The sequence below is a fragment of the Podarcis tiliguerta genome, assembly GCF_965153285.1.
Source record: "Podarcis tiliguerta genome assembly, chromosome: 8".
Lineage (NCBI taxonomy): Eukaryota > Metazoa > Chordata > Lepidosauria > Squamata > Lacertidae > Podarcis > Podarcis tiliguerta.
In genome coordinates, this window is record NC_139541.1 from 67,388,140 (window position 1) to 67,413,793 (window position 25,654).

The 25,654-nt window shown below is 41.9% G+C and overlaps 1 protein-coding gene across 7 annotated transcripts; it reads right to left on the reverse strand.

Moving 5' to 3' along the window:
- Nucleotides 1-275: 275 nt before the first annotated feature.
- Nucleotides 276-20,123, reverse strand: CTPS1 (CTP synthase 1). Of its 7 annotated transcripts, none has more exons than XM_083455149.1 (20): nucleotides 19,899-20,123; nucleotides 18,400-18,529; nucleotides 16,408-16,585; nucleotides 15,985-16,155; nucleotides 14,864-14,964; nucleotides 13,669-13,785; nucleotides 12,683-12,766; nucleotides 12,367-12,447; nucleotides 11,904-12,055; nucleotides 10,876-11,008; nucleotides 9,507-9,595; nucleotides 7,761-7,855; nucleotides 7,342-7,404; nucleotides 6,592-6,635; nucleotides 5,511-5,607; nucleotides 4,463-4,518; nucleotides 4,280-4,376; nucleotides 3,857-4,001; nucleotides 2,482-2,572; nucleotides 276-1,270 (listed from the first exon to the last, which is right to left on the reverse strand). In XM_083455149.1, exons 3-19 carry the CDS (start codon nucleotides 16,571-16,573, stop codon nucleotides 2,488-2,490), a joined length of 1,776 nt encoding a protein of 591 aa, XP_083311275.1. In that variant the 5' UTR covers nucleotides 16,574-16,585; nucleotides 18,400-18,529; nucleotides 19,899-20,123; the 3' UTR covers nucleotides 276-1,270; nucleotides 2,482-2,487. The 7 variants fall into 7 exon arrangements, with proteins under 7 accessions (XP_083311275.1, XP_083311278.1, XP_083311277.1 ...); XM_083455152.1 differs by lacking the exon at nucleotides 19,899-20,123 and adding an exon at nucleotides 19,425-19,862; XM_083455151.1 differs by lacking the exon at nucleotides 19,899-20,123 and adding an exon at nucleotides 19,016-19,820.
- Nucleotides 20,124-25,654: the final 5,531 nt, after the last annotated feature.

A 25,654-nucleotide genomic window follows, 5' to 3' on the forward strand; every position in this document is an offset into this window, starting at 1 on the left:
GTTTTGCGGCTCCCCGTTTTTTTTTCTTCGGAAACGGGTCCAAGTGGCTCTTTTTGTCTTAAAGGTTGCAGACCCCTGCTATAGATAATTAGCCCTTGCTTTCCAAAACAGCATTTTTTCTTCAACTACTTATCCAGGAGGTTGCTGACGTGACCCATTAGCAGGAAGGAGAAACAGGTATGAAGCAGACACCATCTTACAGCAAGATGGTGAAGGGGGGGGCGAGTGTAAAACGAGTCCTCAAGTTTGACAGATAACCAGAACAGACACACAGATTGTGTTCCCCAAGTTTTATTAAACTCAGAAGTGTTTAGATATGCGGTACATTTTTTTAGTAACAGAGTTTCTCCTAGCTTGCTGGAAAGGCAGTTTACAACCTACACTGGAAAAGGGGAGATTACAAACACTTGTTTCATGCAGCTCCCGCCTTTGCAGAAGCCTAGTGTCGCCCTTTTCCTCTTCTTTGGGATGGAGTAAATATATTGCTGAGCACAGGCCACATATTGCATATGTGTCACATGACAAGTTCCCAGCAGTGTGGGGCGCCTTGGACTTTTTAGTCCAAGGCAAGTCTCTCAATGAGAGTTGCAAAGGCAGCTTCTGAAAAGTCACTTTCTTGTACACATGGCCCCCTTGATGCAAGGAGTTATGGCAGTCCAGGAAGCAGGGCAAAAACAAAAACTGCCCATCACAAGCTTCTAAAAGGGGTGGTAGTATTATACTCTATTTTAATTATATCACTGCAGCATAATATGACTTGCTTAGGATGAGAATTAACCAAATACCCTAAGATTTGATCAGCAGGAAAAGGAATCTCCTGGAACAAAGGTTCAATAGTGGCACCAAATCTCACCACTTTGCTTCTCAATATGTGTCAAGTTATCCCCTCTTTGTGGCACCTCTCTTCCCACAATCCACCAAGAGAGTAAATACTGTAATTTAAACCAACCACAATGGAAGTGAACAGAAAGCCTAGACGCATATTCTCCTTGGCAACACTGACGATTTACACTGGTGTATCAAGGCTCTTCAGAAATCCAGAATTTGTCCCCCTCTTTGCTCTGTTTCTGAAGTTCTTGTTTTTAAGCTCACCATCGTGCACAGGTGAGCACCATTGTGTCAGCTTCTCAGAATACAAAATAAGTTTAAATGAACAAAAGAAGTGTGCCATGATTTTTCAAAATACAATTAACGTGACGTGATTTAAGAGACCCCAGCAGTTCAACTATTGCATCGAAGGAATGAAGGCTCTTCTGAAAATTAGCCATATCTGGAATGGTGGGGAGGAGGGGAGGTAAGAGAGACAAAAGGATTTTTTTAAATAAAAGAAATGCATTTGTTTTAGTATATTTACATCACAGGTGAGAAACCTCAGGCCCAGAAACCACCCAAGCCTCTCCCATCTGGCCCTTGGGAGTCTCCCCAGGCCACACACCATCCTTAGCCACCCCTTTCACTGCTCATGCTCCATACACTCGAGTATTTTTGCCTGGCTGGAAACTCCTTGAACTCTGACTGCCTCTTGTCTGAATGGAGGATACTCTGTGTGTGTGCATAAGTGTTAACTAGTCAAATGTATGTTTCCTTCTGACACCACCCACCACAGACATGGCCCCCAAACAGTTACTCAGAAGGGAATGTGGCCCAATTTACATGCTAGCTTTCTTTTAGTAGCATAAAATGTTTGCCGATTTCTCTCTTGACACATCTTTACAGAACAGGTTAGTCACTGAGAGGTAGTGATTGACATCACCCAGAGAACTTCATGGCAAACTGTGGATTTGAATCCTTGTCTCTTTAGTCTGGCACTCTAACCACTACACCACACTGCTTTTCCTTTCCACAAAAGGACCCAAGGCAATGTACAGTGGTGCCTCGCAAGACGAAAAGAATCCATTCCGCGAGTCTTTTCGTCTTGCGGTTTTTTCGTCTTGCGAAGCAAGCCCATTAGCGGATTAGCGCTATTAGCGCTATTGGCAGTATAAGGGCTATTAACGCCTATTAAAGGCTTAAGGGATTAGCGGTTTTGCTGCTAAAATGCTTTTAGCAGCTTAGCGCTTCAGAAAAAGGGGTTTTGGAGCGGGAAAAAACCTCAAAAATTTTCGTCAATTTTCATCTTGCGAAGCAAGCCCATAGGGAAATTCGTCTTGCGAAGCGCCTCTGGAAACGGAAAACCCTTTCGTCTTGCGGGTTTTCCGTCTTGCGAGGCATTCGTCTTGTGGGGCACCACTGTACATGGAAATGTCACTGCTACCAAGGCACACTAGCCAGGTTCAACATGTAGATCTCATGGTATATTTAGCTTTGCCTGTATTTGTACACTATGCTTTGAGATGCCACTCCTCCCAATCTGAAAGCACTAAGACCAGATAATTTTTTCCCCATGGTTAAGAAACGCCCAGAGATTTGGCCCAAATTCATAACTGGGAGAGATGGAAGAAAGATAATTTGAAAGTTCAGAACATGAAAGGACAGCCTTACCAGCAATTACTCATGATTCACTGCAGTGAATTTCAGTTCTGTAATCTCAGAGTCTGGTGAACTACTTCCGCTTCTGTCGCTGTAGGTATCCCTGTAACATTCAGACCATTAGAAAGATAAGCACTTCTACACACTGGCTCCGGCTCATTAGTTACAAATCCAAGTTCATCTAAATGATCTAACGAGTCAGAAACTACAGCCTATGACAGACTTCCACAAAGTAGCCTAGCTGGTCCTTCTCAGAAAATCTGGCAGTGACAACAGCAACATTTTAATTTCTCACAGTGCCCCACAGCATCTGACCTAGTGCCACTCTAGGGTACAGAATGAAATAAATATGACTTTCAGACCCCAGTCACCTAACTGGGGGTGGAAAGGGGGGGGGAGCAGAGACATCAGTGCTGGTGGGCCTTGCTGGGCCAGAGTCCCAACAGCTGCTCTAGGATATCAGGTGCTGACACCAGGCCTGCTTTCCAGCCTTTGAGGATTCTCATACATCCAATTTGTGGCTTGTATTGTTCTTTAAAATAGCCCAAATGGTTAAAAAGGCATGGGCCTTCTTAGTGCAGAGGGCAGGCACTGACCAGGTGACATTAAGGATTCCTGCAGCCTTTTATTCTAGGGGCAACTTCAAGTGCTGGGCAGAATAGCAATAAAGGATACCATGTGCGGCATACAAAGGGCGCGGGGGGGGGGGGAGCATGCATTTTGCTAGAGGAAATATACAGGAGACTGCCACATCTCTAGAACGCACACCAAAATGCAGGGGAGATGAATCGCTACGTTGAACAGAAAATGTAAGCCTTGTGCACATCCCCTTGCAGCTTCTCCGAGACAAAGCTCCTAGAGAGTGCAATTCTGTGAAGAGTCATTCTGAGTCTGGCAAAACTCCACAAGCCTTTGGCAGGCAATACTATAGTGCCAGACTACACTGGGAGGGAAAGGGGGGAGAGATTGTTTGGTAGCCATTTCTTTTTAAGTGGAATGATACCAGAAGACTGGCCTTAATCATGACAAAGAGCATTTAGGACACTGATACCCAAAATATGTGTCAGCAGTATTCTCCACTACTTAACAAACAGTATACTGATGTCAGCTGCAACAAAAGATAAAAGCAGACCAATTTTCCTGAGGAGGGAGATTAAGCCAGAGACTAATGAGCCACAGTAGAAGCACAACTCCCTACACTTTCATTCTACAAAGGCATTACTGATATTGTAGGCCCAAGTTCAAGGAAGGAAGATACAATACAGCCTTAAGGTTTTTATGCCTAACAGAAATAGGAGGCAGCCTTTCATTGGTGCACCATGCTGAACAGAAAACACTGCCAAGCCGGCAGTTATACCACGAGCCAAGACACTCAAGCTGAACTTACCTGGGGGAGAGTCTGCATCCTTTCTGTAGATAATGTGTGAGCCTCCCTGCAGAAGCCAGGAGGAGGCCGAAGTAGGGAGGAGATGGCTTTATAGGTCTGGAGAGGAACTCTGGATGAAACTGAACACCGACAAAAAATGGATGCTCTAGGAGAGAAGGTGGTAACATGCTTTGTTAGGTTACTATCTGAAGCCCCCTCAATCAGCAACACCAGGCCAAAGTACATAGGCAATATAAAGCTTTTCTGAGTACCATCATCCGTCTCTCTGCTGCATCTACTAACTATTGTGGTACTTGCCATTCATTCTCCCCATCCAAGGAAGGAAGAGTTCCTCTTTCCAAGGAAGGAAGAGTTCCTCTTTCCATATTTGTTGTTGCCTAAGACAACAGTGCCAGTCTCCCAGCTACTAATTCAAGTGCTTACCTTCCAGCTCAACCACCTCCATTCGCTCTCCTTCGACATCCTGGCCCACAAATTTCAGACCGTTTTCTTCAAATGTGTTTTTCAACTCTGGGTTTACCTGTGGAAGGCAAAGTGGTGTCATACAATCACTTCTCTTCAGAAAAGCCAATGTGGTGGCAGGGGTTGATAAATATCGATACATACCTCATATCTGTGTCTGTGCCTCTCTTCCAAATAGTCACCGTCTCCATACAGTTTTCCTATCCATGGAGAAAATATGGCTGTGCTTATTACAGACTGGCTAAACACATTAACACCACACCTTCGCCTCCAAAGAATAAATTTCAGAATTCTACTGGACCACCAAAGAAGATAAAGAAGAGACTTGCTGGACCAGCCTAGGCATGTCCAAAGTCTGTTTTGGGGACCTGACTGGCCCCCCAGCCATTTTTATCCAGCCCCTGTGGCAGTATATTTATTGGGGTCAAATCCTAAAAAAAGCTCAATAACTTTGGTCGGCCCTCACGCAACTCACGTTCACTTCATCAAATCTGGCCCTCTTTGAAAAATGTTTGGGCACCCCTGATCTAAACCAACGTGCTACATCCCAGTGGCCAACCAGATGCCTCCAAGAACTTCAATAATGACATCAAGGCAATTGTCTCCTCCTGTCACTCCCCAGCAACTGGCATATCATCTCTGGACCTGGTTCTATTTAACCATCACGGTCAGCAGCCACAGACTGAGCTGTCTAATCCCCTTTAAAATCAAAACTACTGGCCATCACATCTTCTAGCAGTGAATTCCATAATTTACATTTGCACTGTATGAAGTAGTATTTCTTGTCTACACTAAACGTGCTACCATTAAGTCCCTGTACCACCACAAAGTTTTGGTATGAAATGAGAGAAAAAGTCTCTGTTCCTGAAAAGTTTGTTCCAAGAAACTTTCCAGCTGGATCAACACATCTCTGTCATATTTATCCATTTTGTATTGCTTTTAAACTCATCTGTTATTTTTTTGTGCTGTTTTGAAACTGCTTTTATTATATGTTGTGTGCATCGCCAAGCGACATACGTGGAAGGAGACTGATCAATTTTAAATAACAACAGGAGTGGGAGCCATTTAGCACAAAATCTTCCAGTACTTAACACAATAGATCATGCATTTGTACCATCACTGTTCACCAACAAGCAAAAGGAAAGTGGAATACAAAGGAGGAGAGATAACATAGGTCTAGGAAGAGCCATACTCATGACTGAGTTCTTGGTGTGAAAAACTGTCTTCCTCTTCCCAAGCCTCATGGTCCCACCCATTTGACCAGGATTATGCTCCGGCATGTCTACGATCTGAGGAAAGTAATTCAAAAGAGGACAATGGGATTGAAAAGGAATTAGAAGATAAGCATACATCAAAGGGTAGCTTTGGGCATAAACAAAAGGCCATAAACATCAATCTTAATCATTTGTGTTCTACAAGTAGAAAACTGGTTTCATCACATTTCAATCAAGCCAAGAGATTACTTTAGAGAGGAGTCACGGGGCTCTGTAGTGGAACGGCCTGGAATTTCCAAATAAAAACAGATAGTCATTCAGTTCTGTAGGTTGGCTGGGGGCGAGGAAGGAGAAGAGAGATGCAACAGACACATAGGCTCAAGGGGACCATGGGCGAGTCACTGTCTCTTAGCCTAAGCTTCCTCACAAGGCTGTTGTGAGGATAAAACACGGAGAGAGAAAACCCTGTACGCCACCTTGAGCTCCTTGAAGGAAAGGTGAGCTATAAATGTCCATAAATTTAAAAAAATCAATAAAATAACATAAAAGCAGAAATATGGTGTTAACTGTAAATGATCCTACATCCTGGGCCTATATGCATCAAATTTGACATGCCATATTATAACTTATTTGAACATTATGTCCCACATGGATAGAGAGGTCTTGCTTTCTCTCCAGGCATATGGGCCAAAACCTGTCACACCCAGAGTAGACCTACTAAAGTTAATGATTATGGTTACATTAGGACCATTAATTTCAATGGTTCGACTCTGAGTAAAACTCAATTGAATACAACCTTGAAAGTTTTGACTTGTACAATGCAACAGAGATAGGCACCATAGCCGCAATGCTCCATTCATCAATTTGTGGTTGCATTCCATAAGACCATAAGGGGAGTATGTTTCACACCCCAGCCGTCTATTCTTGCCATTAATTTCTGTGCAAGCCAGCCAACGTATTTCATATTTTTGGTTCTCTATGGAAAAATGCTAAATGCTGAATGCTCTGGACGTGCAAGGAGTAAAACCACCCTAGGCTCAAAAATTACATCATACTTACCACTGGATGTGTAGTTTTGGGGTCAAATTCTGTAGAGTTGGCATCTGCCAATTACAAATGTTGATCAGATATGGCTAGCAGTGCAAACCCCAACTTTCCATCAGTCACTAGGTCTGCAGGATAGGTCAGCATTAACCCCAAATTGCAGGGCTGCAAGTGAGGGTTTGAGATCATGACCAAAGCATAATTTAGCTATGGGCTTATGGTTCACAGTCCAACCATTAACTACTCACATCCCATACCATATAAGGCTTCTTTTTTCAAAAAGGAGCCTCTAGGCACAAAACTCAGAAATATTAACACACAGCTAAAGAATACTTTTCAGGGTGCTCATGATGTGAGTTGGGCTGTACTGGTCATGCTATCATGAATACCTGTGACCCATCCTGCAGACTTGATTCAGGGATTACGGAGACAATATGTCCCTAAAGCACTCTCAAGCTACACAGATCTTAACTATTATCCTGTGAAACTCTAAGATGAGTAGCAAATGCACTGGAAATACTGCCTCCTATTCCAATCAGTTCAATTGAATACAACAGTTTGCACAGCAGATGTCTTTGGCTTGGAAAACAGTTACAAGGACAGAGTGAAGAAAAATGGGTGCTGTTCCCCTTTAAGGCTAGTCATTTTAAATGTCACAGGTAGTAATTTATACCAATCCACTAGAAACACCAGTCATTAGCAATCTTAAGTATTGGCACCCATAAATCCATCCCCAATGAAGTGTTTTTACATCATTGCATTTACCTTTCCAACCCAGGATATTGCGGGCGAATTCCACAACTGCTAGCTGCATTCCCAAGCAGACTCCTGCAGAAAAAGACAGCACAAGCACTCTCTTCAAGTCCCCAATAACTCGTCATAGCAACCACTATTTGCATCAGGGGCCACATAAGCACAAATACGACAAAAAGGTTACAATGATTTGGGGGGGGGGTGTACAGGGATGCTGATCTCTGCTTGTATGTCCCCCAAGCAAGCTCAAAGTCATGAAGAAAACATATATTGATCAGTGTAAACCAGAAACTCCTCTTGCCAGTTGCCTCTTACATTTGACAGGCTGCACAGCAACTCAATTACCTGATCTTGAGGTATTAGAGTGGATTATTGCCTAATAGTTAAAATCTCTACCTGGTGTGTAATAATAATAAAAAATCATCTCTCACCTAAGAAGGGTTTTTTCTGTTTTCTTGCCCAAGAAATAGCTTGGATCTTCCCTTCCGTTCCTCGAACACCAAACCCTCCTGGAACCAAGATTCCACTGCATAAAAGGGGGGAGAAATCCATTCAGTGACACCTGAAAGTCTGTTACACTTTCATAGAATCATAGAATTGTAGAGTTGGAAGGGACATGAAGGGTCATCTAGTCCAACCCCTGCAATGCAGGAAGGTGAACAATCTGCATTCCACAAAGCTTTTCATTATTATTTTAAACTTCAAACGTCTACACAGAAACAGAACAGAGTGACTCAAAAATGCAAATTACACCACTATGTTATACAAATACATTTCTTTTAGGTCGTATGTCCACTGCATCTGCCAACGATCTGTAGAACATGTCCATTTTTCAGCATACTAACTTTCTAATGGCTACCATTCTTCCTACATATGACATTCACTAATTTGTCCATCTCTTTCGCACATTTCATTATTCACTCTCAAGGGGCGGGAGTTTCAGAAGTTCAGTGAACATTCTTGGATCTTTTCCAAATAACTGCAAAGCAACAGCAGAAAGGCATGCTTAAAGTAAAGTATATTGTGCAGGGTTGCCTGATGTGTCTGACCTTCAAAATCTCTTTGCTACTTAGCAGACAAGCAGGTTTCCAGACAACAGTCTTCACCAAATGTGTAGTTCTCCTCAAACAAATGTTTTACATTTATAGCTGTTGTTTAATTAGAGTAATCCTTCTGAAGCCAGGCAATTGAAGCATATAAAAGGGGACTGGCTTCAAAGGCTGAACACCATGGCTGTTTTGCTCCCCATCTCCAAAAGAGACTATTCAGAATGATTTAAGTGCTCTGCAGTATCAATCTATGTATGACAAGAGTCAAGAGATGCAAGTAGACGTTCCTTCCAAGGAAGTGCAACCCTTCAACAGCTGCCTGCAGTATCCTTGGAAATTTGGAGTGCACGACTAAAATGCAATATACACTACTTCTGACCATGTATACATGGGATAGAATTGTATACATATATTTGGTTTATGTCCCACTCTATCTTTTTGTGGTTTTATTGTACTATATTGACTTTGTTTTGTATCTTTAGACATAATAAATAAAAATATTTATTACGGGGAAAAGGATGCATTCACAGCTAAAAAGTGAATCTCATTAATATACTCTGTTCCAGAATCCTGCCACCATCATCAAAGAATTATAGAGTTGAAAGGGACCATGAGGATCGTTTAGTCCAACCTCGTGCAGTGCAAGAATCTATGACCCAACATAGGGCTCGAACCCACAACCCTGAGATTAAGAGTCTCATGCTCTACCAAATGAGCTATTCTTCAGAGTTATCAACTGGCATTCAGTGGCAAATTGCTTCTGAGCATCCAGGATTTATGTAACAATTGCAGTCAACTGCTATTGAAAGACCACTGGCTATTAATATATAACTAGACTCTTATTTGTGGCAGTATGATTTCTTGCCATTGAGTAACAGGATGTGTGGCACGTTGGGTTTTGTGCAACTAAGTTCTGATGAGTTAACCTCATCCATCCATTTCCACGAGTCTACCCACTGTCTACTTGGCTCATAAGAAAAAAAGGAAAACGGCCACTCTAACTCTATATAAACAGGCCCAGCCAGACTAGAATACTGAGCCAACCAGGGAACAATAAAAGAAGCCTAGAATGATGCCAGTAGGAGTCACTGCGTCTCAAGGAGGAAAGCAAGGTTATGTATGCCTTACTCAGCACTACAGAGTTTCTGCCAGGCCTCATGGTATCGAACTGGTTCTTCTTGGAGAGTAGCTGGTTCCAAGTCAGCAGAATCAATGTACTAGGAAGAAATCCATTTTTAAAAAAACGTGAGATTTAAACAGAATCAGAGGTACCACTTTTTTAGCTCATTGAAGCAAAAACTTTTCCCCTCCCTCACTGCTGGTATTATTATTATACAACCACATCAAACACTATCTGAAGAGATTGACACATATTTCTTTTTGTTTCCCCAAAACTATGTATGACACAACTGTTCCAATTATTGAAGCACAGAATTTTTGCACCCATCAAAAAATACAGGTCTTGTATTGCAAAACCGATGTTATTTTTGATGGTCAATTTATTGTTCTGTTCTCAAATCTTTACTGTTTGGAGCCAAAAGGGCCTCTACCACCCCTCTCCAATATCCTTGGCACTCTAGAATTGGAGGCCCAGTCTCCAGGTGCAGAGACTGCCTCTGGGTATAGTAAGAAATGCAAGAGAGAAGGATGGGTGGGATGCAAACAATCTTTTCTGAAACCATCAGATAATCCAACAGTTTGTGAAGGAAGACATCCACATAGGCTGACACAGTTTAAGAGCCTTCCATTTGGTGGAGGGCTTCTACCATCATGACAACTGTTGCATCTGTTTGCTCTGAAGCTACAAAGATGGAGGTTTCAAGGTGTCACATTACATGCAAGATCTCTTCCAAGAGGGTTTTGAATTCCTATAGCAGCAAACTGTAGCCCTCCAGACATTCTGGACCTCAAATCCCATCATCCTTCACCATTGTCCATGCTGACTGAGGCTGATGAGAGATGTAGCCCAGAACTTATGAAGGGCACCAGGCTGCCTACCCTTCCCCTGTAGTTTCTAGATCTGAATTGCTGTTTAAAGTAAACAAAACCTATATTCTGCTTAGTGACCTTCCTATCCACTTTTGTGGGGGGCAAGGGAAGAATGGATGGCCTCTTTCCCCATCCATATATTTTATATGGCAAGCTTCCCAAAATATTTTGTCCCCTGGAAAGTAAGAATACCCAGCTGGGGATTCGAAACAGCATCACCATGATGCTTCTACCACCAATTAAGTCCAATGGCTATGCAAGTAGCAGCAGGTTAGCAAGCTTTGTTATCCTCAGTGCTGCTTGAATGTAACATTAAATGGATTGTGTTTTTTCTAAATACACTAGATTTTTGTGCATGAGTATTTTGGGGCTGGAAATATTGGCACCTTGGCTGCTGCTGAAGCACCATTCTCAAACAGGAAAGTACATCCTGTTTCTTGCTGCTCTTTGCTTTAAACATGAATCCAGAGGAGACAGCGATTCTGCTGGGGCTAGTGGAAAAGCATACCTTGATCTCAAGCTTGTGATTGATAGCCAGGGCAGAATGTTCCAAAGCTTTGATGACAGAAGCATAGGAATCTGAAAACTTTGTGTATTTGCCAACAAGAGCAATAGAGCAGGTCTCCAATAAGCGATCATATCTGTGTGAACAAAACATAAAAAAGCACAACACTGTATCTTCTATCTTTAACCTTTAAATGCGCAAACTATATACTATTAGCTAAAATAATTAGTTAAAAGATCAGACCTGCATGATCAAGCAGCCTCTCGCTTTGGCAGCACATATGCAATATTGTGTATGTTTAGAGCCCAGGCATACAAAGCCAAATGTTGAATGAATAATATGATTCAGCACGAGAATTCTCAGGCCTGGTCTATATATGCAAATAATAAGATGGTAGATCCCTGAGGTTGTAAAATTGATTCTACCACTACAGAATGAAGATATGGGGAGAAGGTGTTTTTTTTAGGCTTCTCTACATGAAGACATGTCTACTGAGAAACATCCCATTGGGCTCAATGGGGCATACTCCCAGCTTAGTGGTATAGGATTGTAGCCTTAATTAAGTTTAAATCTTTCCCTTAATTCCCTTTACTGGAGGTTTTTAAGCAAAGGTTGGATGGGCATCTGTCATGGATGTTTTAGTTGAGATTCCTGCATTGCAGGGGGTTGGACTAGATGACCTGTGGTGTACCTTCCAGCTCTATGATTCTATGTAAAGGTAAAGGTAAAGGTAGGGATGATTCTATGTACTCATCCACATATTATAGTTACTTCAGTCCAGTTAAGATAAAACTATAAAGGATAACACAGGAACTAGTCTACAGCAAAATTTGCCAAGTTCTAACTTACTGTACCTGTAAAAAGATTTATCTACAGTTTTTCTGTGGGTGAATAGTTAGGAAGAGAATCTATTCTTGCCAAAATACTCTGGAGCTCAGGAGGGCTAAGGAAAAACAAGCTCTCCTCCTAGCAGCTCCTCTGCTAACACAGTAGGTCAGAATAGCACTGTTGCTTCTTACGAGTGAGCTCACCTGTCAGCCATCTCCTTCCATTTCATGAGCATTCTCCTAGGCTGCTTTTCAATGGGAAGGTCAAGCCGGTGTCGGAAATAATCAACCACCCCTTGCTCCTCAAGCAAAAGAGGTACCCGATAGATGGAAGAGACATCATGAACACAAATTACCTGTTCAATAAGAGAAAGAATACCCACTGTCACATTTATGATGTGCATAATACACAGCTCTAGTACCTGGGAGGATTTTTTTTTAAAAAAACTTTATATGTTGTATATTGCAAAGGGAAGATTTTGCTACATGCACAGACCAGATCTATGACCTAAGTACAGTGGTACCTCCGGTTGTGAACAGGAGGTCCGGCCGTATCCCGAAGTTTTCGCAACCAGAGGACCGCTTCTGTGCACACACACAGAGGTACGACTGTACACAAATAAATGTGCCAAGGGGATCAAAACACATACATTTAAACAATTTTTACCTGTTCTGGTTCTACATGACAGAACATGGAAATCTTCTCTTTTACTGAGGTATCTAGAGGCGTGGAGCATCTGCATACAATCTAGGAATGAAAACAGTAAGTTATCAAACAATACTGCACCAGGTTATAAACCTAACCTTTAGCACTTGGTAGGTTAATGAAATATGCCTTGTAGCCTTCGGCAAACAAAATGCTTCATGGCTATTTGTCGATATGGCATCATTTAAAACAACTCTCTCCACCCCATGACTTATGACATTTGAAAACTTCTATAAAACCAGCTGAGTGTGATTTTTACATGCTACAGCAAACTTACCAGATCTGGCGAGAGACCAAGACCCCGGAGTTCACGAACACTATTCTGGGTGGGTTTTGTCTTCTGTTCTCCTGTAGAGCTTGGCTAGCACACAAGCATCAAGAAATATGTATAAGACAGTGTGTCAAATCTACAGCCTCCAAAGTATTATGTACTGCAGCAACATATACAGCCATCATCCAAGTTTTAGCAAATCTAACAAATCACTGAAGGAAACAGCAAGCAATAACAGCAAAATGAAGTATTTTTCACTGGCCCAGAATAATGTAAAATTGATTTTATCTGAACATCATTAGAAGACAGCTTCACATGCTATAATAAGGCATGATGAACAATTTAGTATTAAATGTGCCTATACTGATTAATTCCTTATCAGATACTTTCAGAAACATGATTTAATGCTTCTGTTTCGATGAACAAAACTCACAGGAGTTTGGGGTATTTTTCTATGCATACGAGTAAGGCTCCACTAAATTTATTACAATACAAATGGAAGAAGCTATCAATGTCATGGCCTTACTTCCACATAAATCTGTACAGGACAATTTAGGTAGTGCCTGGTAGATTCAGGTTACTTCTCCAGAGATAATCTATGCAATTTGATACAAACATCAACTAGTGTTTGCATTTCACAACATATGAATATTGTCTGAATTACTATATTTTACTTAATATTTTTGCCTTTAGGCCTTTTTTCATACTATTTTTTTTTTAAAGTACTGGTGTTCATAATGCTAAAAAAATGCCAATTTCATTTCCCATTTCCAAGGACACACTTCTAATCATCTGAGATGTAGCAACATCATTAAAGAACTGATACGTTTTCCCAAACTAGTTAAGAAGGTCACAAATGAAAATAGTTTGTTTTATTTTTAGAGAAACTTATTTTTCCACTCTACCAAAATAATGAGGGAAGCTTACAAATTTCCTTATGTACTGCTGCAACAGTCAGAAACAACAAACAAACCTTATACTGAACATCTTACCTGTGGTACCAGACTGACATGAATATTACAAAACTTTTCCCGCTTGACTTTGAATTGAAATTGGCGGAATGCCTCGATGAAGGGCATACTTTCAATGTCTCCTACAGTTCCTCCAAGCTAAAACAGAGAGATCTAGAATTAAGCACCATACTCTGTTTTTAGAACACAAAGACAGTGTCAATGTCACTCTGTATAACTATCAGCAGATCACCTCAAAGTATGCTATGTAATAAGATGCTGGGTGATGCAAGCCATAGGTTGGATCCAGAATAAATTATCTCCACTTCAATTTCATTTATTTCAATGGGTACTAAGAAATAACTAACTATCCTATCCCAGTTCTTTGAATGGAACTAAAGTTCAACTCATTCAGCCTGGATTCAAATAAAAGTGTTTGCCAGCCAAGCAAGATCAACCCAGAACAATTAGGTGTTTGACACTTTCACGTTTCCAGTTGACCCAACGAATATTTTTTCTTTTAAATTTCCTCCATATTCTGTGACTGCAAGCAAAATCTTCCCAGGAAATTAGTGCTATATGTTATCTGGAGAACATATGAAAGATTTTGCTCTCTCAAGGGATGGAAAGGTTACTTTAATGCAAACAAATCCTTAGGTGAACAAATATAGAACTTGCTAAAAGGAGGGAGGAAATTGCTGACCGTCTCTCCAATGCCCCTATCAGAATTCTAACCAGAGTACTGTATCAATATATGACATTTCCTAAAAAGATATCGGAGTAGACTTACTGGACTTAATAGAGCTAGGTTAGTCATGTTTGTTAATTTCAAGGAGTCTATTCCAAGTATGACTAAAATTAGATACAACTCTTTGGCCAAATTTGCATGTTACTCTAAAAAAATACATGGATTACTGCAAACTGATGACCAGAACAAGCTGCAGCAAATCTTGGGCTTGTATGCCACCTACTCCCCTCCTCCTCCCACACGAGGAAGAGATCAGAAATTTTCACTTACACTTTTGCTTTGTTGTTTCATCCAAAATAGAAGAATACTGTTAATATTAACTATGGTTTGTCTGAAACAAGCCAGCATGAAAAACAATGGCCATGTGAGAAAGAGAATAAGCATCAGGCACAACCTTCCTACAGCTCACCAACACTGCAATACACTATGGATTAGCAAGACACATCGACATTCAGCCTTTAACCTCTGCAACAGATTATGGATACCAACCTCAATCACACAGACTTGAGGTTCTATGCCATCGTCATCTACTGGGATTCGTGCTTGCCTCATTACCCACTCCTGGATAGCATCTGTAATGTGGGGTACAACTGCAAAACGAGACAATACAAGAAGAGAAGAAGAGAAGAGTTTGGAATATATTTGTCCATTTTCAAACTAAAAACAATAATAAAACCAGTATCTTAGAGTTCACATGCTCCATGCCCAACACAGAGCAGTGCCCTATTAATCACCAGATATTTGCTGTGACTTGCACATGACATGACTAGGGCTGAAATCCTATTCCTCAGCTTATATCTTAGTTTTAGAACCCTCTCAACATGGACTACTCTTCTTTTATATTTGTTTAAAATAAGCAGACCCTGCCACTGGAAAACTGTTACCAAGAACCAGGGCTACTATGTACCATATTTACCCAAATTTATTGCACTTCTTTTTTGGCCAAATTAGGGTGCGCATTAGATTTGATGGCACCAGCAAATACTTCTTTGGTTTCAAAAATTGAGATGCACATTAAATTCGAAGGTGCATTAGATTCACGTAAATATGGTATATTTTTCTTTGATATACTTTGTATATTTTCATTAATATACTGATTTAGTTCCCCTCTCAATATTCCTAATAAATACCCAGATGATGTAGGAATTGCTATAGCCTTGTCCCAAACACATTGCTCCCATGAAGTTGCCACTCCTGTTCCAAACAGTAGAAATACTGACAATAATATGAATCAAGGCAGAGATATTTTAGGTCAGAAAACAACATAAACGGTCAATTTGAACTTCACAAGCCAAACCACACCATAATGATTTATATATTGTCCACATATATGTATATATCAAGTGTTGCCGTGCCTTATTTTTAGAATTATTTGTATACTTTTCTCAACTGTGCATGCCACCTTGAGAGTCAAGAACAAATGAGCAGAAGGGATAAATGTGAACATGCCCATCTTTGCCAGCTACAGATCAGAACGGCATTCAGCTGAAGTACACAGAGAACCAAGCATTGCCTTTGTGGTACAAAAGGCACAAGGCCTGTCATAATACTGGAAACGCTGATATGCTGACCTCTATTAAATCCAAGTGAACCCAGTTCCAATATCCTACCTTGAACTGTTTTCCCAAGATAGTCTCCCTTCCTTTCTTTGTTGATGACATATTGATATATCTTCCCTGTGGTCAGATTATTGTCTTTTGTGAGTCGGATATCAAGAAAGCGTTCATAGTTGCCCAGATCCAAATCCACTTCCCCTCCGTCATCCAACACAAACACTTCACCTAAAACCAAGTGACATTCATAAGTTAGACTTGCTTGAAGCAGTAACTACCTTCTTCCCTACAAATACTAACCAGTATTTCTATACTGTACCCTAAAAAAGTTGTCACCAACTCCATCTATAGCACCGGTAATTCCAAACCCTCATCCCAATGCAACAGTCAGAGTGCAATTATACACCACCATCCCTCAAAACATCCTCAGCATTATTTTATTCTTAATGTTTAAAAGTTTGCTCTTTCTCTCCATCTTACCATGCTCATAAGGAGAAAAGGTGCCTGCATCAATGTTAATGTATGGGTCAATTTTAATTGAAGTTACGTGCAAGCCACATGATTTGAGGATTGTCCCAACGCTGCTAGCAATTATTCCTTTCCCAATCCCAGAGATAACACCACCTGTTACCAGAATGTACTTCATTTGTTTTAATACCTGGAAAATAAAAGAAAAATTAATTTGACAACACAGTAATAATAATAATAATAGTAGTAGTAGTAGTAGTAGTAGTAATATCTGCCTAGATACTGGAACAATGGTGGTGTACTTAAATCGAAACTTGGAAACTATGTTGAAAATGAAACAGAAAATGTTTTAAGTTTTTATAGAATAAATGCACTAACACCACCTGCACAAAACTGTCAATGGTATGTGAAAGATCTTTTAACCAATTTATTTCTGTGAACTTTGTCCAATTAAAACTAATAAAGACAGAACAATTATACTTTAAACTTTATTTTCCATTTGGATGTTGTTGTTACATTCTAGGCTTAATTTATACATTTAATTCCATCCCCTTATTGCCTTAGGGAGCAATTCTAGACACACCTTCCTATATAGTAAGCCCCATTGAAGTCAACAGGATTTACAGCTGAGTATTCTGTAATGAAGGTTTTCTTATAATGTAGATTGTACTGTGTATTCTGCTGCTTTTAAAATCACTTTTTGTTTTAAACTGTTGTATGGTTTCACTGGTCATTTTGTATCCATGTTAGATTGTATTTCTGCATTTTCACGATGTTTAATATATTTTGAAACTTACTTTGTTTTGTATTGGTTTTACGTAAGCTTTGTGTACTTTTTTGGCAGGCAGAGTAAAAATTAAACCACAATGCACCCGGCATACAGATAGCAGTCTATAAATATAATAATGTAGCTACCAGTGAAAAGTAGAATAACTTGCAACAGCCAAAGGAAACCGGCAGTCCATCTAAAAATAGGATATTGACTTCCAAGTTCCCAGAATTTTAGGGACAAATTTGATACAAACTACATTGACTCTTCACAGTGCATAACAGGAACAACTGTATGCAAAACTTCTAACTCCATTTAAAAGTTAATGTGACACATTCTTTTACCTATAATTAACCTCATAAAATCCACTACTCTTATTTATAGCGTATGCCTTGCTTAAAGGAACAGTGAGACAGAAAATCATAAATATGTCTTGTTCTGCGTAAGCAGGAGAACAAATCATAAAGGAAAGCAGGACAGGGATGGGAGCCATCGGTCATTTATTTATGCTATTAATTTCTAATACACCTTTGATATATATTTAAAAATTAAGGTTGCTTACAAAATAAAATTTAGAATCTGAATAAAAACAAAAATAATAAAACAATAGTGTATAAATAGTGTATAGTGTATAAACTAGCAGGAACATCCAGCAGTGCTTTCAAAAAAGGAAAATCCTCACAGATTAAAAGCCCTGGCAAACAGCATGATTTTGCAGAGTTTGGGGTTGACCTCTGTAAGATCTCTGAAGAGGCGTTCTGGTAGACATAATTCCTCCACTGCTGCCAGTTCAGTGTCCTCCAGCATGGAATTAGGGAGAAGAATATAAGCGTATGATAGTGGTAATGTGACTGGGTGGGGACAAATTAATGATGCAAGCCAAGGAATGTGTGAGCCAAGTAGGTGTCTGAAAGTGGGGAAGGAAGGAGACCAACCAGAATGAAATAAAGTAGTAGATTTCATCTAGATTTAACTATCCTACTCCAGTTAATTTACTCTAGAAGTTTTGACAAGAAGCAAAAGGACTCTTGCATCACCATAAAATCCAGCATATTAAGTGGGTCTTATGTCACAAGCAACAGCAAACGTAAAGAATAGGTTACTGGTGCCTTAAAGACTAATAAATGTATCATGACACAAGTTTCTGTGGACTACATTGCATTTGATGAAATCAACACTAGTCCACAACAGCTTATGCCATAATAAATGTGTTCAGTCTTTTAAGAGCCAGATACCTTGACAACTGCTGCAAGAGACTAACGTGGCTACTCCTGTGGGAAAAGAAAGTTCCAGTGTGGCACAGTGGTTAGCTTCTTAGACTAGAATGGAGAGATATGGCTCCTCTGGATGATCCTGCATTGGTCACTAATCCATTGCAAGGATACAATGAAAAGAGATGAACAACTTACATTATCCCAGAGTCCTTGGAAGGACAGTACTGTATAGTAAAAGTGTCATAAACAAACATATCAGCTTACAGTTTACAGCCTACTTGCATTTGATGAAACTTACAACACAGCAATTCTGTTTGTCTATTGCAACTAACACAGGGATGCGGGAAGTCTAAAGATTACTTCATCTGTTCATATGAAATAAAAAGTTTTGGAAAAGCTGTCAGGGTACATTTAGCTGGAATGCGTGTCATATCCAACACATTTGATGCCTCTCCAGGCACATTCCATTGCCCCCCCCATAAATATTGCAAGAAATGTGGGGGGGGGGGGATTAACTGGGGCAGGGGAGGGTGGGAGGAAAGAGACCAGGGAAAGAGAAGATCAATGAGAACCAAAAAAATCTCAATCAGATAAAAGGGTATAAAATATGATCTTCAATTAAGTTTTGAAATATTACCAGCCGTATCACCCCAATTTAGGGTATGGCTGGAATGCACATCATTAATAGGAATCTCTTTAGGCACAGAATTCAACTGAGGATGGGAACAGAGGCCTTTCTTTATGCGGGAGGGGAGACAAGAAGAAGAAAAAAGGAAGGGGGTGTGCTATATATATATTTTTACCTTTCCTCCAAGCAAGCACCCCTTTTATCCTCTCAACAACCCTGCGAGGCAGATCAGGTTGTCAGAGAAAGTAAACCTTCATGGGAGGGGGGGGGGCAAGAATTTGAACCTGGGTCTCTGCCATTCCTAGAGCCAACACTTCATTCTCTCTAGGCCATGCTGACCAAAAACCAGCACCAGTTGTGGGGCAGTTAGATAATCTGACACAACTCGGTCTCATGATGTCTCAGCTCCTTCCCTGACCTGTATCTAAATACGGGGCAAAGCCACCTCTGCTGCATTGGGGGGGGGGGGGGGGGAGCTCTCCTGATCCGTCTGCTGAGGTTTTTTTTTTGGGGGGGGGGGTCGTCTCTGGACTTCAACGCCCACCCTTCTCACCCCTCCCAAAACCAGCATCGCTGAGCATCTGTGGTACGCAAAGGACGGAGGCAGCCCCGATGAAAGAGAGGGACGACCCCACAGACGAGGCAGCCTATGGGGAGGGTCTGGTCAAGGGAAAGAAGCGACCCCTTTCGCTCGCCCTTCTCCTCAGCTCAGTCTAACCGCCTTCCCCCCTCGACTCTCCTTTCTGGCGGGGGGGGGACCCCGACAGTTTGGCTGCCCCCTCACGCGGCAGCCTCGAAGCTCGCGCCCCGCGACCCCTTTCCAGCCACGACATGCGCGCGCGCTTTGCCCCCGCCCCTTTTAACGGCCGTTTCCCCCTCGCGCTCCCCTCACCCGCGAAGCCGAGGAGGAAAAACGGCCCGCCCGACTCGCCTGCGCCGAATCTCTCGAGGCCGGAACCGGAGGAGGGGGAAGCAGCGCCGCGAGCGCGTGAAGCCGGCACCGCGCGGTTAGAACACATGGGATGGGGATGGGGAAAGAGCAGGGAGGAAGAGGAGGAGCCAGGCGCCGGCGGGCTCCAGAACATGTATACATAGGCATATTTTCATGAGGAAGTGCGCCTGCGCAGAGCTTGGCGCGAGCTGTCCGCCCGCCTTCTTCTCTGGGCCCGCTTGTGATTAGCTGGGGCTTGACAAGGGGCGGGGAGAAGGCCGGGCGGGCCGAGAATGAATGGAGTGAGTGCATGAATGAATCGCATGTGCGTTAGATGGGCGCCGAGGATGAGCCACAGGCTCGCGATCGTATGCAGGTCTGTGGACATAGGAGCCGGATCCTAGGGGACGAGGTCCTTTAAGGGCTCCCAATAAAATATTTTTATATTTTTCCCAGTAGTAATGTATGGAAGTGAGAGCTGGACCATAGAGAAGGCTGATCGCCGAAGAATTGATGCTTTTGAATTATGGTGCTGGAGGAGACTCTTGAGAGTCCCATGGACTGCAGGAAGATCAAACCTCTCCATTCTTAAGGAAATCAGCCCTGAGTGCTCACTGGAAGGACGGAGCCTGAAGCTGAGACTCCAATACTTTGGCCACCTCATGAGAAGAGAAAACTCCCTGGAAAAGACCCTGATGTTGGGAAAGAGGAGAAGGGGATGACAGAGGACAAGATGGTTGGACAGTGTTCTCGAAGCTACCAGCATGAGTTTGACCAAACTGCGGGAGGCAGTAGAAGACAGGAGTGCCTGGCGTGCTCTGGCCCATGGGGTCAGGAAGAGTCGGACACGACTAAATGACCAAACAACAACAACAATAAAATATTTGAGGGGGCTGCCGCCCACCCCCCAAGTTAATGGGTATTGCTGCCCAAATGGTGTGCGTGTGTCGCATATTATGATCAGTTCTGCAGGATGACGCTTACATGGGCTCCCCCCACCCCAATTTTTTATTCAAGTTGGCACCCCTGTCTACGGAGACGTGTGTTCTGCTGTGTTGCGCACAGAGTAGCTGCTGCTTTGGTTGTCTTCCTTGAAATCCTCCTGAACAACCCTTGCTCGCTGCATATTTGGTCACGCAACTGTAGCGCCTGCCACCTTTAGCTTTAAGGTGTGGCCAGGCATCAGAGAGGGTACATACAGCAGAGGGAGACATGGGAAACAGGGCCCATTCCATTGACATGGCTGAGTGACAAGCTTCATTGGGCTCCTGATCATTCATGCTGGTGCTTTGCAGCAGGCTTTCCTCTTCCCTCCCCTTTTCCTTTTGTGTTGTAGCTTTTTGTTGTCATTGTTAGCCTGTACACGAGGTCTGTCTTGTTAAGCTCATGCAGTGAACATGCATTACATATAAAACAAATTACCAAGTATTTGGTTTTGTGAAGTTTCTATGCTGCCCATCAGTAAAGCCCCTGAGAACAGTGTACAACAAAATAACAAACAGTAAATATATAAAACATGTTCATAATAGGAAAGGGGGGAATCTAGCCCAGTATTGTCCACCCTGACATCAGATCTGCAAAAGTGCAGCTGTCAGTTTGTTTCCAGTCATGGCGAATCTTTAACAGGAGATTGTACAGATAACAGAAAATACAGACAGTTGAAGCAGCTGACTTTCATAAACTAGATTATTAAGAACATAGGAAGCTGCCTTATATCTAGTAAAACCATTGGTCCCTCTAACCCAGTATTGTCAACTCTGACTGGCAGCAGCTCTGCAGGGTCTCAGGCAGAGAAGCGTGTTACTCATCAGTTGCTTTTAGCTGAAAAGATAATGGTTTGAGCCTGGGACCTTCATGTAGAAGAACGTGTCTCTATCGCTACTGCTCCTACTTTGCTACTGATATTGTCAGCACTGTGTATATCTAAATACACAAACCCTGCAGTCTCAATACTGTACTGCCGTGGTGGGGGAGCTATGGTCCTCCAGAAATTTGCCAGACTCCAACCCCCATAAGTCCCAGCCAGCATAGCCAATGGTAAGGGATGCCATCGCGGCTGCACCCCCCGTGCTGGGTGCCACATCCCCTGCCAGCTCTCTACCCCCCCACCAGAGCTTGAAGCTCCGCCACTGGGTGATGGGAGTTGTAGTCCAGCCACGTTTCCTATAACCAGTGTAATCCTATGCATATTTACTCAGAAATCAATTCCACTGTATCCGATGGTGCTTAGCACTGCAACCTTGTTGACAGAAATAATAACGTATTTGTTTCATTGTTTTACCACTGCCATCATTTCCTTCCCTCCCTCCGTTGTCTGCCTAGTGTCTATTTTCAGACTGTGAAGTCTTTTGCTGCAGGGACCTGCCCTCTCATTCTTGGTAAAACACGATGCACATAAGAAAGAGTATCTGTAAATGAATAAATAATAACTATGTGTGCATATGGGAGGGAGGACTGCAGGGTCTTTTTAAATATATACATATTTAATTCCATTTTCCAATATAACAAGAGAATAATTGACACACACACAACCCCATTAAACTGATGTGTGCCTGGAGACACTCAAGACCAGTACAAACATTCCACATGCAGCTTGAAATTACTTAATTATCAATTTCAGAGGAGAACATCAAGATGTATTGGTGCATTCATGTGTTGTTGTTGTTGTTTTTTAAAAGCATAACTCCAAAATGATGGAAAGAAGCACTGGGGCCCTGGCAACTGCCTGAAGGTGTTGGATACTGTCCTAAAGCAGAGGTGGAGAATCCTTGTGGGCCAGCAAGACAGATCTTTATCTCCCTCCACCTGGGAGCTATGAAACTAATGGGGCTATGAAATTACTATGAAAGAAATGAAGCTTAAGCTTTGGGGCCCCTAATTCCAGAGGGGCCCCTGAAGCAAATTTAGCCAACATTGCTTAAAATAAATTAGGTCTAGTACACTGAATTTGAGTCACACAACTCCATTTGATTATTTTGTTGTTGTAGATATTTCAACCATCCCAGAGTTTAGCAGCAGCACAGATGTTATAAAGGTGTGGTGATCTGTCCTGGTACAACCCCATTGAAGAAGATTGTTGTGGTGCGATTGTTGGAATCCATCTGTCTTGAGAGACAATGGAGTGCGCCTCCTGGGGTGAAGCCCAACTCCTGGAGAATCACAGCACCTGCTAAATTCTTTCACCTTTGGTGGACGTGCCCAAGGATTAAGACCTTCTGGGAAATGATCTATAATGAAATGAAAAAGGTATTTAAATATACCTTCCTGAAGAAACCAGAGGCCTTTCTCCTGGGCATGGTCGGCCAATTGGTGTCAAAGAAGGATAGAATTTTCTTTATGTATGCCACAACAGCAGCAAGAATACTTTTCGCGCAGTATTAGAAGACACAAGAACTACCCACTCTGGAAGAATGGCAGATGAAGGTGATGGACTATATGGAATTGGCAAAAATGACTGGCAGAATCAGAGACCAGGGAGAAGAGACGGTGGAAGAAGATTGGAAGAAATTTAAAGACTATTTACAGAAATATTATAAGATTAATGAATGTTAGAATGACATCGGATGGAGGTTAACAGGTTATTAGCAACAATGTGGTGAAGGAGTATGGAAAATTTGAAGGTCAAAAGGTGTAAAATTAAAGGTCTAATATATTAAGATATTAAGAAGATTAAGAAACATTAAGATATTAAGATAAAGATTAAGATAAGATAGAGGGAAGGGATTTGCTGATTAAATATTTGAATTGGAATACAGAGAGGGGAGGTGTGGGGAAGTCTGGGAAATAAGTAAATGCAATTAATATTATGAAAATGGAATTGTCTTTATTTGTTTTTGTTTTTCTTTTTGTGTATTTTAGTATTTTTTCTTTTTCTTTTTTTCCTATGTAAAAACCTTAATAAAAATATTATATATAAAAAAGAGAATCACAGCACCTGCTGTGGCTGTAGAGATGAGTAACTTGTAACTGCTGCTGTGTTAGCAGCACCAAAGTGACCTCTGCAGGGCACAAGGAGTGTGTATGAAGGTCCTGGGCCGCCCAGACAACAAGACCCCCCACTTGGCCGACTGATGTCCAAAGGAAAGCAGAGCAATACATTTGGCACCAGTTTGGCAGCAGGAGTTGGTAGAAGGAGGCATACAAGGCGCCATCCCATGCCCTCCAACATTTCTCCAATGAAAATAGGGACATCCCATTCCATGACGATAATTCTACTATTTATAGCCCACACATCTTACTGAGTTGCCCCAACCACTTTGGGCAGCTTCCAACATATATAAAAACATAATAAAACATTTAAAAATATAAAAAAAACGTGCCTATACAGGATTGCCTTCAGGCAGCTCTGGAGTCAGATACCCTCCAACATTTCTCCAATGAAAATAGGGACATCCTAAGGAAAGGGGCACTTGGAGAGTCTGCCATCCAACTGTCCTTAGCCTTTTCTTCTCCCGAAGATGTCCCACAAGGTAGTGCGTACCGATTGTTCCTCAGGGAAGCCTTTCTCACAAATGAGTATGGCCACAAGGCAGCAGAGCTTTGGGATCAGAGTTTTCCTTCTCCCAGATGGGCTACTTTCCCAAGTTGACAAGCCCCTTCTGCCCTATATACATGCATAAATATACCACAGAACAGGGGGGGAATTGTACAATACAGTAATATTCCATACAACGTATTGGGAACAAAAAATCAATACACCAGCCCATCCTAACATAACAGTAAGAAAAACATCAGCAATATGCAGAGAATAAACAAAGTAATGGCCCCATCTACTTCCTAGCAGATAAACATAAAAACTCCACAACACACACACACACACAACCCCTAGTGTCAGATGGTGGCTTTGGGGTGGATGAGGGCAAATAGGTCCATAATAGATGCAAATCAGATGGAGGTATTATGGATAGGGGAAGTGATAGCTGCAAGAACACATCACTCTGTTTGAATTAACATTTAGTAGGGCTTAAAAGTGAAAACCTTCAGATTGACCCAGAGAACAGAGCTCCTTTTATCGTAATAGGAAGACTGGTTTACATACAGAAAGTGCAAGTGTCATAATAGGAGGAATCAGAATGGTGCACGTCCAGAAACATAGAAAGGCCAGCCCCGTTACACAGAGGCGTAAACCAAAGAGGGACAGTTGTCTTGGAGGTATCCATTATTCAAGTAACACAAGGCCTCTTTGTCTTGTATATAAAAGGCACTAGTGTGCATTAGGGGCTCTGCTCACTAGATGGCGGAATTAGACCATGCAACATCACAAGGGAAACAACCGAACAAAGAAGTTGTCCAGCAATAACACCATATATCCACCTATCATTAGGCAACAGTGGTGCAGATGCACATTCTGCAGCTAGGAGGATTATTAGCAGGTTTAAAAAAACATTTGTCTTCAAATGCTCAACCCCCCCCCCTGCGATATTTAGAGATTATGGACTGGAAACTCGTAGCAGGAGCTTATCAAACTGTAATGATGACACTGGCATGGCTATAGAGCTGTAAAAGTAGAAGGAAATCTCCTAAGGCCATGGTTTTACAATACTGTAAAGCAGAGCAAAGACTGCCTCAAAGACTGAAACAACATAGACTGAAACAAAGACTGAAACAACACGGACCCTGCTATCATGATCTGAGGTCCTTCTTTGCGTTCCTCCTCCATAGAAGTCTGGAGGGTGGCGACACAAGAACGGGCCTTTTCTGCTGTGGCTCCATGTTTG